The sequence below is a fragment of the Coloeus monedula genome (genome assembly GCF_965178545.1).
Source record: "Coloeus monedula genome assembly, chromosome: Z".
Classification (NCBI taxonomy): Eukaryota; Metazoa; Chordata; class Aves; order Passeriformes; family Corvidae; genus Coloeus; species Coloeus monedula.
Genome location: NC_138822.1, coordinates 27,890,591 through 27,908,956, shown reverse-complemented (window position 1 = coordinate 27,908,956; position 18,366 = coordinate 27,890,591). Strand labels below are relative to the sequence as shown.

Sequence of the window (18,366 nt, the reverse complement as noted above, 5' to 3'; positions counted from 1 at the left end):
AGTGTTTTGAAATAAAATATAACATACCTCCAGTAATCCAGACATTCCAGAAAACCACAGTTTCATGTATGCATTTTCTAAGATTATATTATCCACAGAATTCTGCATCTCTTTTATCTTGAAAACTCTGTCTGGCTTCTCCTGTCTGCTATTTCTTACATATATGTTATAGTCAGCTAAAACTGCTTCTGAACTCTCATCCTCCAAAAGCTGGTAAACGCCAATCCCAAGAGGTGGTAGATGTGCCACAAAAGAGATCTGTTGGGAGCAAATAAGTAGTCATTACTAAAAATAGCAAAATACCAACTTTTTATACTGAATTTATGTTCAGAGTAACTCCCTTTGCTTGAATAATTTTAGGATGGCTGAGTGTTCCTTTAGTCCGGAAAAAAATACAAAGAATTATCAAACAAAAATATCTGCATCAGTAATTTGCTTAGCATCAAGATTACCATTATATTAATGCAATAATAATTTTGAATCTTGTTAAGAATGTTAGCTGTGGTATGCAGTTCTGATATATCTGCTTTTCATTGAAGATGCATGTGTACTGGATCAAGTGCACACAGACTCTACTTATCACTTCCATTATGAAATTTAAATTCAAAAATGTATGAATTTAAATAACTAAGTATAAAGCAAGTGTCTCATTTTTAGTCTCTGGTTTTTTTAGGATCTATAATCTGCACAGAAGAGTAGTATGCAAGGTACATCTCCAAAGCAATTTGTTTAGAATTTGAGGTCCAGATAAGTCATTCCATTTCCTCTTCTTCAGGCAATAAGTATACTAATTATTGTGCTGATTTTGGCTGGAATAAACTTAAATTTCTTCATAGTAGCACATATGGTGCTTGGTTTCAGTACTAACCACATTGATAACACAGGCATGTTTCAGCTACAGCTGAGCAGGTCTTATGCAGCATCAGGGCCCTTTCTGCAGCTGCACCAGGAACGAGACCAGGGGTGCACAAGGAGCTGGGAGGGGACACAGCCAGGACAGCTGACCCCAACTGACAAAAGGGATATTCCAAAGCCTGGGACATCATGCTCAGCAATAAAAACTGTGAGAAGAAAAAAGGAAGAGGGCATGTTTGGAGTGATGGGGTTTGTCTTTCCAAGTCACTGTCCCATGTGATGGAGCCACAGTCTGATGGGGATGACTGAGCACTTGCCCAGCCTTGGGACACAGTGAAAGAATTCCTTGTTTTGCTCTTCTTGTGTGCACAGCTTCAGCTTCACCCACGAGCTTTCTCACCATTACCCATCCAACTTTTTCCTCCACCCCACTGAGTCAGTGAACAAGCAGGTGTGTGGGGTTGAGCTGCTTAACAGGGTTTACCCACAATAATTATCCCTTTGGAACACAATTGAGAGACAGTTATTGAATTCCCTTCACAGAAATATTATCCTGAATGAAGTTCCTACATCAAAAGGAATAAAACATAAGCCTGAAAGCAATTCAATATTACTATTACAATAATACACTATTACTATATCATTAAAAATGTAACAAAATAAGTTTCTGATCATTGAGGACAATCTTCTATAATGATGTACAACTCAAAAATTCTCAGCAGTTTTCTTTCAAACAAAACCAGGAGGTGACCTTGAAGATACCTGTCCAGCTCGAGTATTTGGAAAGGAAGAAAACATCTGAATGTAAATGCTTAAGTCATTGCACTTACAAGACATTCCAGCTGGAGTGCTTGAGAACACACAGGCTTGTGTGACTGTGTGACTCTGTGTACAGACTAGCACTTGAAGGAAGAAGCAGCTTGAGAAAGTTAGGGAAAAAGACACACATCTAGTACTTTCCAGTCATGCAGCTGAAACAGATCCTTTAAATGTCATAAATGATATCACAAAAGTTTATCAGTTTAAGAAATATTAATGCTAAACCACAAGTATGTTGATTTTTAAGGGGTTTTTGTTTTGTTTTTTTTTTTTACTTAAAATGACTGAATTAACAGTACTGTCTACAGAGAATACAACATATAAGATATGCTTTCCATTTTCTTCAACTATGAAGCTACAGTATCTGTCAAAAAACATATTTTAATGGTTTTTATTTAAAGTAGGGTACCTGATAAGCTTCATGTGATACTGTAGTTGCTCCATCCCAAACAGCACTAATTTGGACAGTAACAGGTTTTCCCAAAGGAGACAATAATTTAACTCTGGCTGAATTCACATTGACTGAAACCACTGAAAATCGCTCTTGTTCCGTAGGATTATATATCAAAAGGTATCTGAAAAAAATATATTTACTAAATTATCTTTTGGCAACCAAGCTTCCTCCTTCAGGTTAATGTTACTGCACATAAATTTTACATACAGAGGATTAAAATTATGTTAGAACAACAGGAACATACCACAACAAATAGATATACAAAACATAACCAAGAAACAATGGATATTTAACATCAGTTGTTTGCAGATTGTTGTTTCTTAATGCTATTATTTCTCCACGAAATTTTGAAAATTCCTTACAAAATATACAACTATTTCCCATCATCCCTGCTACAGAATTACTATTAACAATTGCAAGCACAGTCAAGATACTTAAGGGCATTTTAAATGTATTTTTCAGGTTGAACTATTAAATTCCCATCCAAATTTGTTTTTTTTTTTTTTAACATAGCTTAGAAAAAATGAATTAACAAAACTGGCTGTACATATATATATATATATATATGAATTATATATATATATATGAATTATATATGTTCACTAAAGGAGCTAGTTTCTCTCTCCTATAAGGGAAAGTACAAAATTATTTAAATTATAATTTACCAGCATTTACTATGGCAACTGTTTGCATATCTTCTTAATAGGTACATCTGGAATAACTATTTTTTTACATAGTCTTATGCCTTTTCTTCCATTTGAAAACAGATTATGCTATTGACCAAAAGAATCAGCCCTGAGCTGAACAGACTGACTTTATTAGCCTATATATTTTTTTATTACTACAGGTTCATGTATTGTAAGGTATAGAAAAACAAAATTATACTATAACATCTCCGGCTAGTGCATCTGTAGGACAATCATTGTACTTCATGTCTTTCCACTGACAAGCTAAAAGAATGCAGTATTTACAACTATTCCCTGAAGTTTCCCTCTGTTCGTGTCATCCTTTTAAAAAAGTCTTTTACAACAAAAATTGTTCTTGCCAAAATTTCTGATATCTCCTTAACTATATACAGCAGAACCAATACTCTACCTCCAACCTCCTTAACCCTCCCCACTGTAAAACAGTTTACTTCCTCATGGGATCTGATTTTTCATCAGTTTCCATGAGATCCATTTCTTATCAAATCACTCCTTCCGCATTTTTGCTACGTAGGTTCTCCTCGATCTCTGCCCTGTGTTTTCTATGCAGATTCTTCAGGGGTTTGTCCATGGTTTTATTTATTTTGCTTTCACATCTTAAACCTCAAATTCAATTATCCCTTTCACAGATCAAACCATTTCACCTAGAACTGTCTCTGTCCACCCAATCTACAAATCTCATTCGGAATCCTAAGCAGGCTATCTTTTCCCCCTTATCTTTTTTCTGGCTTCCTTTTTTTTGCCTGCAGCAAACTTGGCTAGTAAACTTCCCAGCACTTCACTGCTATCCTAGTACCTCACAATCAGCAGGAAATAAAAGGTCAACTCCAATTTCTCATTAGTTGAATAAACAAAATCAGCGGTTTTATTAGCTTTTTATATCAAGAACCTTAGGATTACTTGCCATATATCAAATGAGCTTTCCATAAATATTATTTTCCTTTTAACTCTTTAAATTCCTGTGAAGTACTGTTTGAATCATGACTTCTAAGCATACCAATAATTTTCAATGTATATTTGTGATCACAACCAAAAATGCTTTGGGATACTCTCTTTTGCCCTATTTCATGCTGAAGACTCCTTAATTGCTAGACAGTATAATAGTTAACCATATTCTGGGTCAGCTTTCAGAGTCTTTAAGAACTTGTGCAAGAATTTCTGAGAACCTCCCCTAGACTTGGGTAGGGCATTTTATACTTCTGCTTATATGGAGCTGTCTTCTTTCAGGGTAAGACTTAATTTAAATGTTTTGGTTAACCTTTTGGTTTAATGTTTTGGTGTTTTTGTTGCTTTGTTGGTTTTTTTTTTTAAATAACATTAGTGGAAACAAAACCTAGCTAAACCAACCCTGCTCTCAGTCTCGACCCATTACAAATCAGGAAGAATAAAGAAATTATATTAAATAAACTTTTTTTAAGAACTCCTCATATACTGTGATAACAGAGTGTTAAGAATCCTGTCAGAAACAATATGGATTAACAGATAATTGAACACCAAAGCTCAAAATAAATCCTCATTCTCATCCATCAACAGAACACCATGTCTTTTTGGTTTTTTTTCTTTTTATACAATTGAATTCCTCAATTCTTACGCCTCCAAGTAAAAGGAGACCTTATGCATATAATAATTTTTCACTAATGCTACACTCCCTCATTAAATTTAAATTACCTGCCAAGCAAAGAACATATTAGTGCAAAAAATATTTCCAGGAACTTTGTTCACCTTCCCATAGATACAAACATATTTCACAGCTTTGATTAGTCTCATGACAAATTTACCTAACAAAAGACCTTAGGAACTGCCATATTATTATTATACTTCATCAGGCTACTTTTTAAAAATTTGTATTTGGATTAAACAAATCTCTTGTTGTACTAAAATACATAAATTTTTTAACTTCTCAAATCAAGGTATTTTTAGTTCATTACGTGTGTGTAGAGTAGTAAGATAGTCAGAGGAATCTAGCAATGATAAGTCACATTTTCAGCACTACGGATGCAGGAATTTTGACTAGATACTAACATTTTGTTTTGACATATTATTTCATGAAGACTGTAGTATTTATACAAAGTAAGATGTAATTCTTGTGCATATACAAAAGCACTGACTAATGTAATTAAATCACATTACTTCTGAAGTGCCATTCAACTCCCACCCTTAAATAACATCCCACCATAAAAATTGTAATTTTATTTGAAAAAAAAGAGCCTCACCTCATTTAAGCTGTATCATTGCAAAGAATGCCATGCAAAAAGCTAAGTACAATTGCTTAATGCACTGTGGTTGCATTACACAGAGTAGCAACGTGATAATACTGACAAGTTTTCTATTCCTTATTTTAAGGCAAAAACATGAACATTACAATCTTTCAGAAGCAGCAAGCAAATATTTTCTTTTCATTATTCAGGTCACTGGTCTTTGGCAACAACACCAAGAAAACTATTAAAGTTTACATCTTTCATCCAGTTAAAGAGTGAAGGGTTTTAATGCTTATTGGTAAAATTCATATGAAAAATTTTATCTGTAATATTTTACTTTAGAGGCACCATTATGGCCAAGAGTCAGCCATAATTTCTTTCATTTATTCAAGAAAACTGAGAATCCTAAAACTATGTTAATATAAACTGTATTGATACAAAAACCATGACAAAACCACTCACAGGGAGGCCACGTATTTCACCTCTGCACTGGAGCAGGAGTTAACTGCTCTCAGCCCATCAAAAAATGAGAAATTACTGCAGATTTGAGCTCTTAATCCTAAATTGGATGCATCACAAATATTTGCAGTTTTAGAAAAGCAATTCCTGACACCTCGTTTTCAGACACTTTTGGTAAGTTACACCTTGAATTCTTTTACTCCATACTTTTTTGGGTGATTTGATTCAAGCATCAAATATTTTGACCAGTCTTTCCTTCAAGACTTAACTTGTTGTGGAACATTTTCAGCAAGAGCTGGAACATGCCCCACTTACCCCCACTTCCCCTTCTTATTTCAAATACTTTCATTATTCAATTAAGAAAACATGTCAACTGCTGTAGTTTTATTTACAAACAGAAATATGAATAAAGACAATTTAGATCTCTAAGAACTTTAATCTATGCCTCCTAAAAGAATATTGTTCCTTAAACAGAAGAGCTTCAGTATTTCAAAAGATCACTGTTTTCTGTTTCTTCAGTGTGAAGAATATGGGCATATATATTGATACACACATTTACGAGTAACACCTGCAACACAATTACCATAATTACCACTTCCTTTTGAAGTTCTTTCATGCTTCCATCACAAGGGGTTGCATTCAACTAACATGAGACACCACAACTCACTACTAGTAAATGTCAGAGCATCATCAGTGACAAAGGCTTATCCAAAGACAACCTCTTCAAGGCACTGGGATTCACAGTTCAAGACGATACCTTTCATTGCTCAGCAGAGTAACTATATTCAAATTCACTTGGAGAACCAATTCTTTGAGGAACTCCAGCTCAGACTGATCAATTTTACTAAAATTTCTCCAGCAAACCTTCTGAGACCTATTGGTGCATTTCCCATTATAAATGGTTTCATCAGTCAGTTCTCTGGACACACATGCACAATTTTAATGCAAAGGTACACGAACAAGACCTTCAAAGCTGATTAGTTTCTTTCACTCTTCTCCTATAGAGGCTAAGGTAAAAACTACCTAAATGGTGAAAAAAAAATGCAGCAAGTACGCCCCAAACTGATAAAAGATACAAGCCATGAAGCCAAATCATATACTGTATCAATGGTCTTCCACTGAAGAACAAAAAAGAACAAACAGATGCAGGTAAGTTCTGAAAACATCAAGGGAGGAGTAATGAAAACAGATTAAAATGCCTTAAGCTATAGAGAAAAGGAATTGAAGTAACTCTACATATGTTAAAAGTCAGCAGAAAAACTGGTGGGTTAGAAACCACAATTCAGCTAGAAATGTATTCTGAGTTCTTGACTGTTGATGGACTTTGATAGACTAAGACTTTAGAATTGTAAACAGAACTGTAATCCTCTAAAACAAAAAATCATCTCACTGGGTGATAAAGATAGAATTAAAACTTTTTCACATCTTAAAATTGCATGAAAAAATCACTTTGAAAGATGGGAGAAGAGTCAGTAGGTAGTAATGCTTAATTACTGAACACTGATGTATATGAGGTAGAAACAAACTAGGGCCTAATATTTAAACTGCATAAAGCACTGCTTGCCATGGCAGCTTCCAAAAATATCATTAAAAAATCTAAACTACCTGACCTCTGATGTATGCTGGAAGTTTAACAAAAAAACCCCAAAAAGTCCAAGGAAACTAGGATCCTAAGAAACTGCCACAAATTGCCATTACACAGGTGCATGTCTTTGGGGATGGAAGTACATGGAAGGGAAAGAACCAGGACCATCTATTTAAACCAGTCATTTATCTGTGCATTGTGCAAATATGTACAACCTCCCCTGAAGAAAAGACTTCTGTGATTCTTGCACTGAAGGCCAAGAAGCCACCTAGATACTTATTTTCTTCTTTTTTTTTAATACAGACTAAAACCAAGTAACTTGAGCACAAAAATGACTCTCCTGTTTTTAAAATGCTCTCTCCTTGCTGTAGAGGGCTGTGGGGAAAAACTTGGAATAAAACCTAACCATAACAACTCCTTTTTCTTAAGAAGGAAAACTCTATTGAATACTTACTCAACTGCTAGGTTAAAAAAAAAAAAAAAAAAAGTCAAGTTACTTGGCTCTTTTCAAAATTCTTATGGACCTGCACATAAGAGTCAAGGCCTCCTCAGACAAAAGCATGAATAACATGACATTTTAAGTACAGGTCCCCTCCTCCATTGTGTATGCTTTTCTACTAAGAATTACTAAAGATGACCTATAAAATATAATTATAGAGCCTGTAAAGTAATTGTTCTGAAAATAAATATATACAATCTTCAGGATATTTTCTGTTCACAGTGCTCCTCTCGTTATACAGAAATTAGACATTTTCCAATATCTCAATCCATGATCTGTTCTTAATATTCCTTTAGGAACAAGACTCATCAAAAGCCAACTGTGCAGGCTCATGATTGTGACACTGTCCTTGGCAGCAGATTAATGCTTTTTTCCTACAGCTCTTCTATCAGTTACTAAATTGGGCTTCAGAAACTGCATTTCACAGCATTTCAAGACACTTCTCAGTTCTATTCAAAATTAATTTTGTAAGAAAGTTAGGAAACAGAGAAAGTTTTGGACAAAGTTATTCAAACCCCCATGCATGAAAATCTTGTGACCAATGTCCTACACTTTGTGAAGGTATTTGAGTCTGATTTATGCTCATTTCAAAGAAAACTTGACTCTGCAGGTACTTAAAACTATCTTTATTTCCCCCTCTGTGAAATTAATATTTATTTCTCAAATGTAAAATATCCTCATGATTTCACCCAAATTATACTTCTTCTATTATATGTTATTGTAAGTACTGAATTCTAAGTCTCCATATACCTTGAACTATTATCAGTGACATCTGATCCACAACCTTCTTTTAATAGTGGCAAACTCTACTAAAAAAAAGGAGGAAACGAAAAGTATCAAAATCAATTTGTCTAAATTGATTTTGACATAAAACCCCATAAGCTCCTGAGGAATTACTTAAAGTATTTTGGAACAGATATGCATGGATACTTGTTCAATAATACAAAAATAATTTTCTTCCTAGTTCATATTTCAAAAGGGAACAAAATCAGCAATACCCATTAGATGTATCAGAGGTTTTTGTGAGTTTTTTTCCAGAAGGGAAAATACACTTCCAACATTACATCATACCAACTAATATACAGAAATCTGATATTAGGGATGTAAGATATTTCTTTTAGAAACAGAACTTCTGGAGCATGAGGAGAGGGAGGGGTGTAGAGAGACAAAGGGAAAATGCAGGGTTTTCCAGTACAGATAGGAAATATCTTGACCCTTTGCATTCCTACAGAAAACTGATCTGTTGCTACTAATCTACACAGTTAGTAGTAGTAGCTACCACACTGCTCCCCACATCCAAAACCCACCTTACCTACAGTAATATTAATATTAATAATATCACCAAAAAAAGACCTCCACAACCTCCCCAGACATCATGCTGGAAACATTTAATGTATAAAACACTTAAAACATCCAGCACTCAGACAATCTTTCATCAAAAGTGATACAAAAGCACTCCAGCTTTTACAGCACATCTGCCAAGTGACAAAATATCATTTGTCAGAGAAAAAAACCTTTTTGTCCTGAACAGAAAATTCCATGCGCCTGTACAAGAAACAGAACATAAATTGCTGTGCTTGTTCACAACAAACGTAAGCAGAAAAGTTCTCTCACTAGAGCAACCAATTCTTATATAAACATTAGGCAGCCTTTCAGATCACTGGAAGGTCTTACATGCCTTAAGCCAGTCCACTTTTCTGTTTTATTCCACCTGGTCAAACAGAAGTCTACGTACAAAACAGACTATAACCTTAGTCATGTCAGGTACTACAAAAGCCCCCATTTTGCTATGACTCCCATGAGTAAATTGAAGAGAGAAAGAAAAATCTAGATATTAACGAATTCCCCAGTGCACTGGAAGGTTGCTATAGCTCGACCCCTTAAACAAAATGAGAAATCAGTAGAGCAAACTTTGAAAAATGCTGCAATCACTATTCTTGAAAAAGTCCAAAACTGATGATACTGTTCTGCAGCTCAAGCACCAGTTTTTCTAATATACAATTAAAATTTTAATTACTTTAAACATTTCCTCCAATTATATCTTCCTTTTTTCCACTGCATGTTTAATATGACTCTTTGTAACAAACCTGTATGCATTTATAGATTTATGTTCCTTATTATCAGTCTTTTCAAACTAAACAGACTTAGTGCCCTTGTTTTCCTATTAACCCTTTCCAGGGTCTTACCCCATATTTTTGATGAAGCCTTCATCAGTCTTGAGCATAGCACACTATTTCAGCTGCATTTTACAAGGAACATTTCCACTTAAATTATCCAAGAGCAAAATTGTCTTTGACACCATACAAGCAACTCCCTTAATTTCATCTTCTGGCATACCTAGTCTTCTTCACTAATGTCCATTTGGTGAGTCCACACAATATTTTCCCATGTGATGTGCAATACTTCCACTTGCCTGCTTTTTTGACTATGAAATAAAGTCTCCAGTTCACCGAGACAGTTTTAAATACTAACCCTATATAGAGTGGTTGTTGGCAGTATGACATCAAACTTTATAATCTATTTACATTCTACTCTGTTAGCATGACAGATAGAAAACAACTTGTGACTTTATTATCTGACCTAAAGAATTCCTTGCTTGTTTCTTGGCCTCACTTTGCACAAAAAAAATTCCACCCTACTCAGATTGATACCAAAGGATGTAATTTGAATACTATGTGATATCCAACATTTACCAATGAACATTTACCAATGAACATTTAGAAAACAGCTAGGCAACCAGCAAGTCTGTCTATTAACAGAGAAAAGGTTGCACAAAGTTAAGGTCAAAGCAACAAATGAAACTACAGTGAAATTGTGGTTTAAAGTGAATCAACATGCCTAATGATATTAAAATAGCTTCAAAAATTGCTAGATATTTAACATACCTTCTCCAAGATACAGTAGATACTGAAACCATTAGCATTCATAACTATGCAATCCTAGACATTTAATTAAATTGAGAAGTCTTTTGTTTATGATTAGGACCTACACACTCAGAGGTAGGGTCAGATGTAAACACAAAATCTGGGGCAGTAGGAATATGGGTGGTTTATTAAAAATCAAGATAAACAATCAGTTTTCTATTAAATCAGAGAAAAGCAGGTTCTTCCCCAAAAGACGATGCCAATACCTTTGCTCAAGAGGCTTTTAATTGACTGGATAAAGTCTAAGGATATTTATCAGCTTACCTAAGCAGATAAAATAAATAATGCTAATATGTTCCTCTACATCACATCCAGAGAAGCTTCTTATAAATTCATCAATACTGTCACAGATGTAACAAGGAAAAAAAATCAATTTACATCAAAGCAGTAAATTATAACCCAATTAAACTGTTCGTTCTAGAGTAGAATATTAACTAAAATATATATAATAAAATATTATCATGCATGAAGAAATAGTAGGATGTTTTCCTCTTCTTAAATAAGACACCTTTTGCAGCTTATGAATAATACCCTGCATAACAGTTAGTAGGATGGTAATCTCAACCTCAAATTACAAGCACGCAACATAAATTTGTGTTGCTTTCATAAGGTGTAAAAGGGTGGAAACAGAATCTATTATCCAGGGATCAGCTTTTCATTATACCATCAAATTGGTGACATCAAGAAATAAAGAGATACTATCAATAAATAAGTAAATTCACAAGAATCTACTTCAGTAGAGTTATGACTAACACAATATAATGCCATGATTATAACAGTATTTGAAAAGGAAGTTAAATGTATAGTTTAGAAATAGAGCTATGCGAAAATTACATATTATTTCTAGGAGCAGTAATGTCTGAAATAAAAATGTCTAACATACAAATAAATAAGACCAGTGATCCTGTGTTTAAAAAGAGTTCCATAATCTTAGTTTGACATTTCAGAATCACTGCAGGATTACCCTACCTAATGACAAACCCAAATCTGAATTTTAGACTCCTTAATAAAGGTGAGAATCTTTATAATATCCATTGCTTATGCAAAAGGCGCAGAATGAGGCAGACAATAGGCACATAATCCATCCCTCCATTCTCACAGGAAACAGGACTTTTGTGTGGCTCTCTCAAGAACAAACCATGGAACACCCTCAAGAAAAAAACACAGACAACGACACAGCAAGAACTGTATATTTTAAGAACACACACACACAAAAAAATCGACATCAACCTAGGACAAAATTTTAAATGTTATGTACCTACTACATATGCCAGATACACATACTTCCTATGATTTAGATGGATTGCAGTGGCACACATATCCTAATGTGGAGCACATAACTACTCTCCAATTAAGGATAAAAGGATTAAGTCCAAAGGCACTATTTTAAATTTTTCTTTTACCACAAAGTTGTGAGATGTTCTGAGGTCCAAGATGGGCTTGAAGCCCCCTGACTTTTTCAGGATCAGGAAGTACCTTCACTAAAATCCTTTCCTTGTTCCTCTTGTAGTGCAGGCTTTATAAATCTGCATTTAGAAGGGAAAAAAAATCTGGTTCAGAAGAGCAGAAAGACTTTTAAGTATTCCATATTACTTCAGTCTGTGCCTTGAGAGCCTTGGACTAACTACAATATTGCCTCAAAGTAACTCCAGTAAAAAGGCTGAAGGGGCAAATGCCTGGAAAAAAAAGAAATAATACACAAATGTACTAATATACTGAAAATATGTATATTCTACTTCCAAAGCTGCTTCAACAAGTACATGCATACGATGCAGATCTTTCAGCTGTATTCAAGTATTCACTACCATATTCCTTCATAACAATCACTTTCTGTTTTTTGAAAACAAATGGAGGGTTTTTCCCTTCCCCTAGAGTATGTTTATTTCACCTGTTCCTTCTGTATTTCACGATACTTCCACTACAGTGTTCTCAGAGGAAACCAGAAATTTCTTGTAAGACCTCATTTTCATATTTTATTTTATTTTAATGTTGTAATTTTTTACAGCAACCGAAGCATCAAACACCTTCACTATCTGACTGTACTGGTACTGCAAACCCCAACAAAAGATGTTGCTATACTGTGCATTGAAATGAAAAGACTAAATTTGTGCAATTTAGAAAAACTGCAAAGATTCTACAAATGCTACAAACTGAACTTATTTACTGTTTTAATTTTGCAATGGCAATTTCAAAGACAGTAAACAAAAACATTTAGAAGAGACTGTCATTGGCTCATCCACAGTACAACAGACCAAAAACTGAAAAAAAGTTTGATGTTTAAGAATTTTTATACACTGAAAAATAATCTTTAAAAGTTTGAAATTTAACAACTTTTAGAATAACTTGAATTCAGAAGCATAGCATTCAAAAACTGAGATTTGAAAAGTAAAAATTCCACAAAAAGCTTTGAAGTACAATTAGTTGCAAATGAAAGCTGCTTTTTTCTTCTTCGTAATGAAAATTTACCGTAACTCCAAAAATGTACCACAGTTCAGTTTTAAAGCCCTTAAACAAAAACAGGCATTCATCTCTTAGCTTCTTTGTTTTGTTTTCAGACTTCACAGATAAACTTTTAAAGAGATGTCAACTACCGTGCCTGGAGTAGCCTGCATATAGTATATTTTTTAAATGTCTTTTTAACACAAAAAGTAGAAAACTCAGAGAGAAAATACAGAAACCTCTGAAAAACTGTTATGACCTTACACAAAAAGTGAGAATAAAGAGAGCAAGGTGCTGTGAAACTCTTCCATACCCCTCACTTCCTGTCCCATTAGACATTGTCAATGGAGAGTTTGCAGGGTTTGGTCATAAAGATAGCTGCACAGCTAAGTTCCACCTAAAAAACAGAATGAATGTATCATGCTTTTTGTTCATTTTGAAGTCACCACTTTTACCAGAATGATTTTTACTGAAATACTTATTTCAAGTTCACATTTAGTGATGTTTCAAGATTCAGACATCTGAGTTATCATGGGTCAGCCAAGTATTTCATTGCCTCTGCAACAGCTCTTCCATCATGAAAACCAAGGAGAATGTTTTAAAAATATCCAATCGATTCAGTCAAAAGGACCTTGAGTTTACTACAAACAGAACATGCTCACGGCAGTTACAGGTCACATGAAATCTAGTAAATTGATCAGGCAGCTGAACATGGAGATTAACACTTTAAAGTAATTTTCAAAAAACCATTAGGCTGTAATCAACCTAAGCAGCCAGGGTATTGGAAACTAAAATGCAGGCTCTTCATGTATCACCTCCAAAGTGTTTTCTAATTTTTTACCTACTTGCACTTCTGGGTGCTTAATAGAAGTGCTAATTAAGGGTTGTTTCTTAATAAAAGCAGTGAGTGTTAAGGCTTGACTGAATGACTATTCATCCTGTCCACCTCTCTGAAAGATACTAATACAGAGGTTTCACTTAAAGACACAAGGCTGTGCATATTGCAATCACTATTTCATCCAATAAAACCTTAAAACTATTGGTTTGGTTAGAGTTTATTTGTTCGCTTACTTTTTCAAGATCTATTTTCTTCTCTGGGGAACAGGTGTGCATAGTAACAATGTATGAATTACCACAAATTTTTATGAACGCATCTTAAATGTTACGGTATTCTTTCCTGTTTTCTTTAAACTTGTTTTTTTTCTTCATTGACAATTGAAAATACCTTTGTTTCAACTGTCTTTTTTTTCCCAGTTATTTTAGAGTATAACTAGGAATACATATGCCTCTGAAATCATGCAAGCATCAAAGGCAATTCACATGTGTATTATTAAAATGTCAAATGCTCTTGGGAGGGTCCTCTCCTTGTAACTACATTGGACAACAGTTTTGATAGATTGTACCAAAATGGGTGACATAGGTCTAAAGGGGGGAAAAAAAGGAAACAAAAACACATCACCAAAGCTAAAGTTGCCAAATAAAGATAATTACCCTGATCCAGTCACTTTCTAAGCTCACAAAGACACAGTTATGGCATGTGACTAACAAAGTTTCCATCTCAGACAAGTTATCCTTGCTGTAGTCATCCAACCAAATACAATAACATACACACTGCTCTGTCAAGAATTTTTGACCTTTGTACATTATTCTCTATCACACATTAAAGTTAGCAATATAGCTTTAACTTCTACATTACAGTGCTGTGTTGAGAAAGCAGTGAATATAACCTGACAAGTGAATTTCTGAAAAGACTAGCAACTTGAAAAATTATAGAGGTACACTGGGATTTTCTTTCTCAAAAAATACCACAAATTTTTGACCTAATGGGATAAACACAACTTATGCCAAAACTCTATTAAATACAACCTTATGCCAAAACCTGCTCATGGATAACAAGGTAAGGATAAAAGCCTAGAATATTTTGCATCCTCTATTTGAAAAAAGAAAACTTTCTTTTATAAGGCGGATATCACTAAACTGCTTTGACAGATCTTTGGAGAAATAATTGCTTACAGTGTATCCTCCTATAATTAACACCCTGAGCAACCTAAGTATTTCAGCTAGTGGAAATAGTGTCTGCTAAGCTATAAAACTGGCCCGATAAGGAGGTTATCATACAATATTTTTCCTCTAAGATTAGCTGACAAAAGTTATTTGTGGGAAAATTATAAGAATAGTTGGTTTAGCACTAAAAATAATCCTAAATTAATGATTTTTTTAAAAAATTCAGTGCCATAGTATCTTCAGTTCAGATAGGATGCCTTATACCGTGCTTGTAGGGTGCAGTGGAGCTCAGTAGTGAAACTGCCCAGCTGGGTACATGAAGGTTCAGGAGTTAGAACAAAAAGGGAGAAGAAGGGGGGCGGGGGGGGAGCGTGCGGGGGAAGGGAAATAAAACCTAATTGCCATTGTTAGGCCTTTTCACTCAGGTTCACCATATTGTGCCAAACAAGACCACTACATCCAAGCTGGGGCAGTCAATCCAGTCATTTGGTCATGTATCATGCTCCCCTGCAATGGTGTCTCCAGAAAACAGCACAGACAGAAATAGCTGGAAAACCATTCCCCTCGCAGTGTGACCTTCATCTGCTGCTGACAGCCTAAACTGCGTGACAAGAGGTTTAAACACATCCCCCATCCACCAAATCCAGTGAGTGCAAATCTTTTGCCATTCATGAACTATGACTTCTGGCAGGCTGTTCCTAAAAATCTATTATTATATTAAAGGACTGGGCACTTACAGAGTACGAAGCAGCATCCAATTTATCAGCACACTCAACAAGCTTTGTTTCCAAGACATGCAGTAATTTTAAACTTCAGAACAAGACTGAAGGAGTTCCATATCTAGTTGGATATTATCTTGTGAAAGCTTCATTTTTCAGCTGAAAGTAATAATTTTTTAAAAACCATGCAACGTCATTTATCAGTTAAAAGACATTTAGTGTAATTAAAGACTCCATAATTTCAGTATTCAAAAGCCTGATCATAAGTCCACTTAGTCATCCTGAGGTGGCGGAGTCAAAGTTAAGATCTAAAATACCCTGTATACCTATTTCATCAAAATTAACACATTATTTTTAAAATAAAACTACGGATTCATAAAAATATCACAACAGCACTACAGAGCAAGATGCTCAGGTGGGGGCAGAAACAATACTGAACAGGTTACATGTGGCACCTGCTTAAAAGCAGTTTGAAAGCTACTTCTCAACTACACAACAATATGGAGGTACTTCATATTAGAACAATAATTACTGAGAGATAGATCTTTTCCTGCTTTCCTTTTTTTTCCACATAATCGAGTTGTGGTAGCTCTCCTGTACAGTCTGTCAGATCAGTTTTCACTACTGACTACATATTTCACAAGCATTGAAGAGAACACTTAACTAAAAAAAGTTAAAAACTAAAAAGGAAGGATGGATGAAAGTGGCAAAAAGCCCATTACTATGTTCCTGTAGAAAACCAGTTATATTTGCAATCAGTAAAATAAGGGAAAAAAGAAAAAAAAAAAAAAGATGGAGATTTAAAAAGCCATTATGAGCTTCCCATCAGCAGTGTCACTCTAAACTCACAGGTGATATGAACCACACTTAGAGAAGAATAACCAAGTTACAACACAGATATTTTTTTAAAATTCTGACATGGAAATGCAAAAATACAAAAAGCTAAATAGACAATCAAAGAAAAGTAACACCTTGCCAGTTACACTGATTTAATTTCTATGCCGTATAATGATAAATTAGAACACACTAAAAGAAAGAAATCTAGGGATTTGATTAGAGACAGGTGAATAATAAAGACTATTAAGAACAGAAGATAAGCAAATAACAAAGTTCTGGTGAAGATCAGAATTTAAAATCTGCTGATGCCCCAAGACTTTAAATGGAAAAAACCAGTTTCTCTCTTATAAGCTTTAAAGTTTGAAGTTTAAGCATAGTAATTCTTAATAATAGATTTACTGAGTTGATTTTAAGCTTCTACTGAAATTAACTTTTTTCATGTAATGCTACTAGAAAACTCAGATGCATTCATAATAATCACATACTAGATTTAACCAGTAGTTACTGCGTCAGCTTACAGACCACTTTTCCCAATGGTAATAAAGTTAGTGCAGATTCAGACTACAACCACAGATAAATGTAGAGAAGACTAAGCTCATTTTTATAAGCAAAAACAGCTTAACAAACAGATATTCAAATGAAAATTTTAACAACAAAAGAAACATGAAGTAGTGTACGCTTAAGCATTACTTTCAAAGTGTTTCCAAAAAAGGATGTAAAAAAATAAACAGGGTTTAGTCAGTAATATCAATATTCTCTTACAATCTTTCTTTGCCCTTTTTGTCTGATTTTTCCTGTCTTCATTCTTTTTCCCACATTTCTGACTGCAGTCTTTGGAACTGCACCTTATATGAACCACACCTTATATGACTGTATGGTATCTTCACAATACCAGACAACATAAAGCGAGCAATTTTCTACTAGTACTATCTTCTTAGTAAGTTAAGACCACTTTAGAAAGTAGCAACAATAGTCTGCTAGAATAATATTAATGGTAATGTCATGTATATCTATTTAATGTACAAGTAAGGGGAAAAAAAAAAGGCCAATGTCTAATTAATACCAAAAAGGGAAAAACTTACTCAGCATATTATGCAGAGACAAAAGTGGAAGACTGTATGCAAACAAAAGGTATATTAAGGGATGAAACGGGCACAGGGAAAATTTCAACAGCTAACCTAGGTGAGGGGAAAAAAGGCAATAAAGCTATCTTCAAATGGCAAAGAAAGTCTGCATCATAACTTGCCTCCAACCAAGTGCTCATATACTACATACACAATCTGCTTCCAGGGAAGAAACCTGAGGAGATGATTTTGAAAAGCTAAAATATTTTAGTTGAATAAATAGGCACCTGAGTTCTTGGCCATTTTGGACAAGTTTAAAAGAATCTATTAGCATCTATATAGCACTCCAATAAGAGAGTAGAAGTCCTATTATAAAAAAATAGCACGTTCCAGAGAAAAGCAGACGTATAGACACATTAGGTACATTTAGTGCTGGAGGACTGACGACAGCTTTCCCCAAAAGCTCACAAAAACTAAACTTCACTCACTTTTTCAAAGACTTTAATAATATTTTTTTTAACAGTTAGTTGGCTGAATAGTTGGACACCTTCATGAATTAGGCAAGTAAGTCTTATTAGCTTGCCACTTGCTAGAACTAGAGAAATCAAATACTAACATCAGCAAAAATAGCATTTGCTGCTTTTAAAATGAATCTTAAATCTTCTGTTCCGTAAGCAAATAACTAGTATTATTTGTGTTACACATACAGTAGCTCTCATACCCATATATCTTACTCACTTTATTTGGAACAGTCACTTTCAATGAATGTGTACGTTATTTCAGGTGGGATACTGAGTGTTCATGGG

The 18,366-nt window shown here is 34.4% G+C and overlaps 1 protein-coding gene across 2 annotated transcripts in view; it reads right to left on the bottom strand.

The window, feature by feature from the left end:
• MAN2A1 (mannosidase alpha class 2A member 1) overlaps nucleotides 1-18,366 on the bottom strand; it is a 110,605-nt gene that overhangs the window by 36,332 nt on the left and 55,907 nt on the right. For both annotated transcript variants that reach the window (XM_082301999.1, XM_082302000.1), the window contains exons 13-14: nucleotides 2,084-2,249; nucleotides 28-258 (exon numbers count right to left, since the gene is read on the bottom strand). In XM_082301999.1, coding sequence (XP_082158125.1) covers nucleotides 28-258; nucleotides 2,084-2,249 — 397 coding nt within the window. The remainder of the gene's footprint in view (nucleotides 1-27; nucleotides 259-2,083; nucleotides 2,250-18,366) is intronic.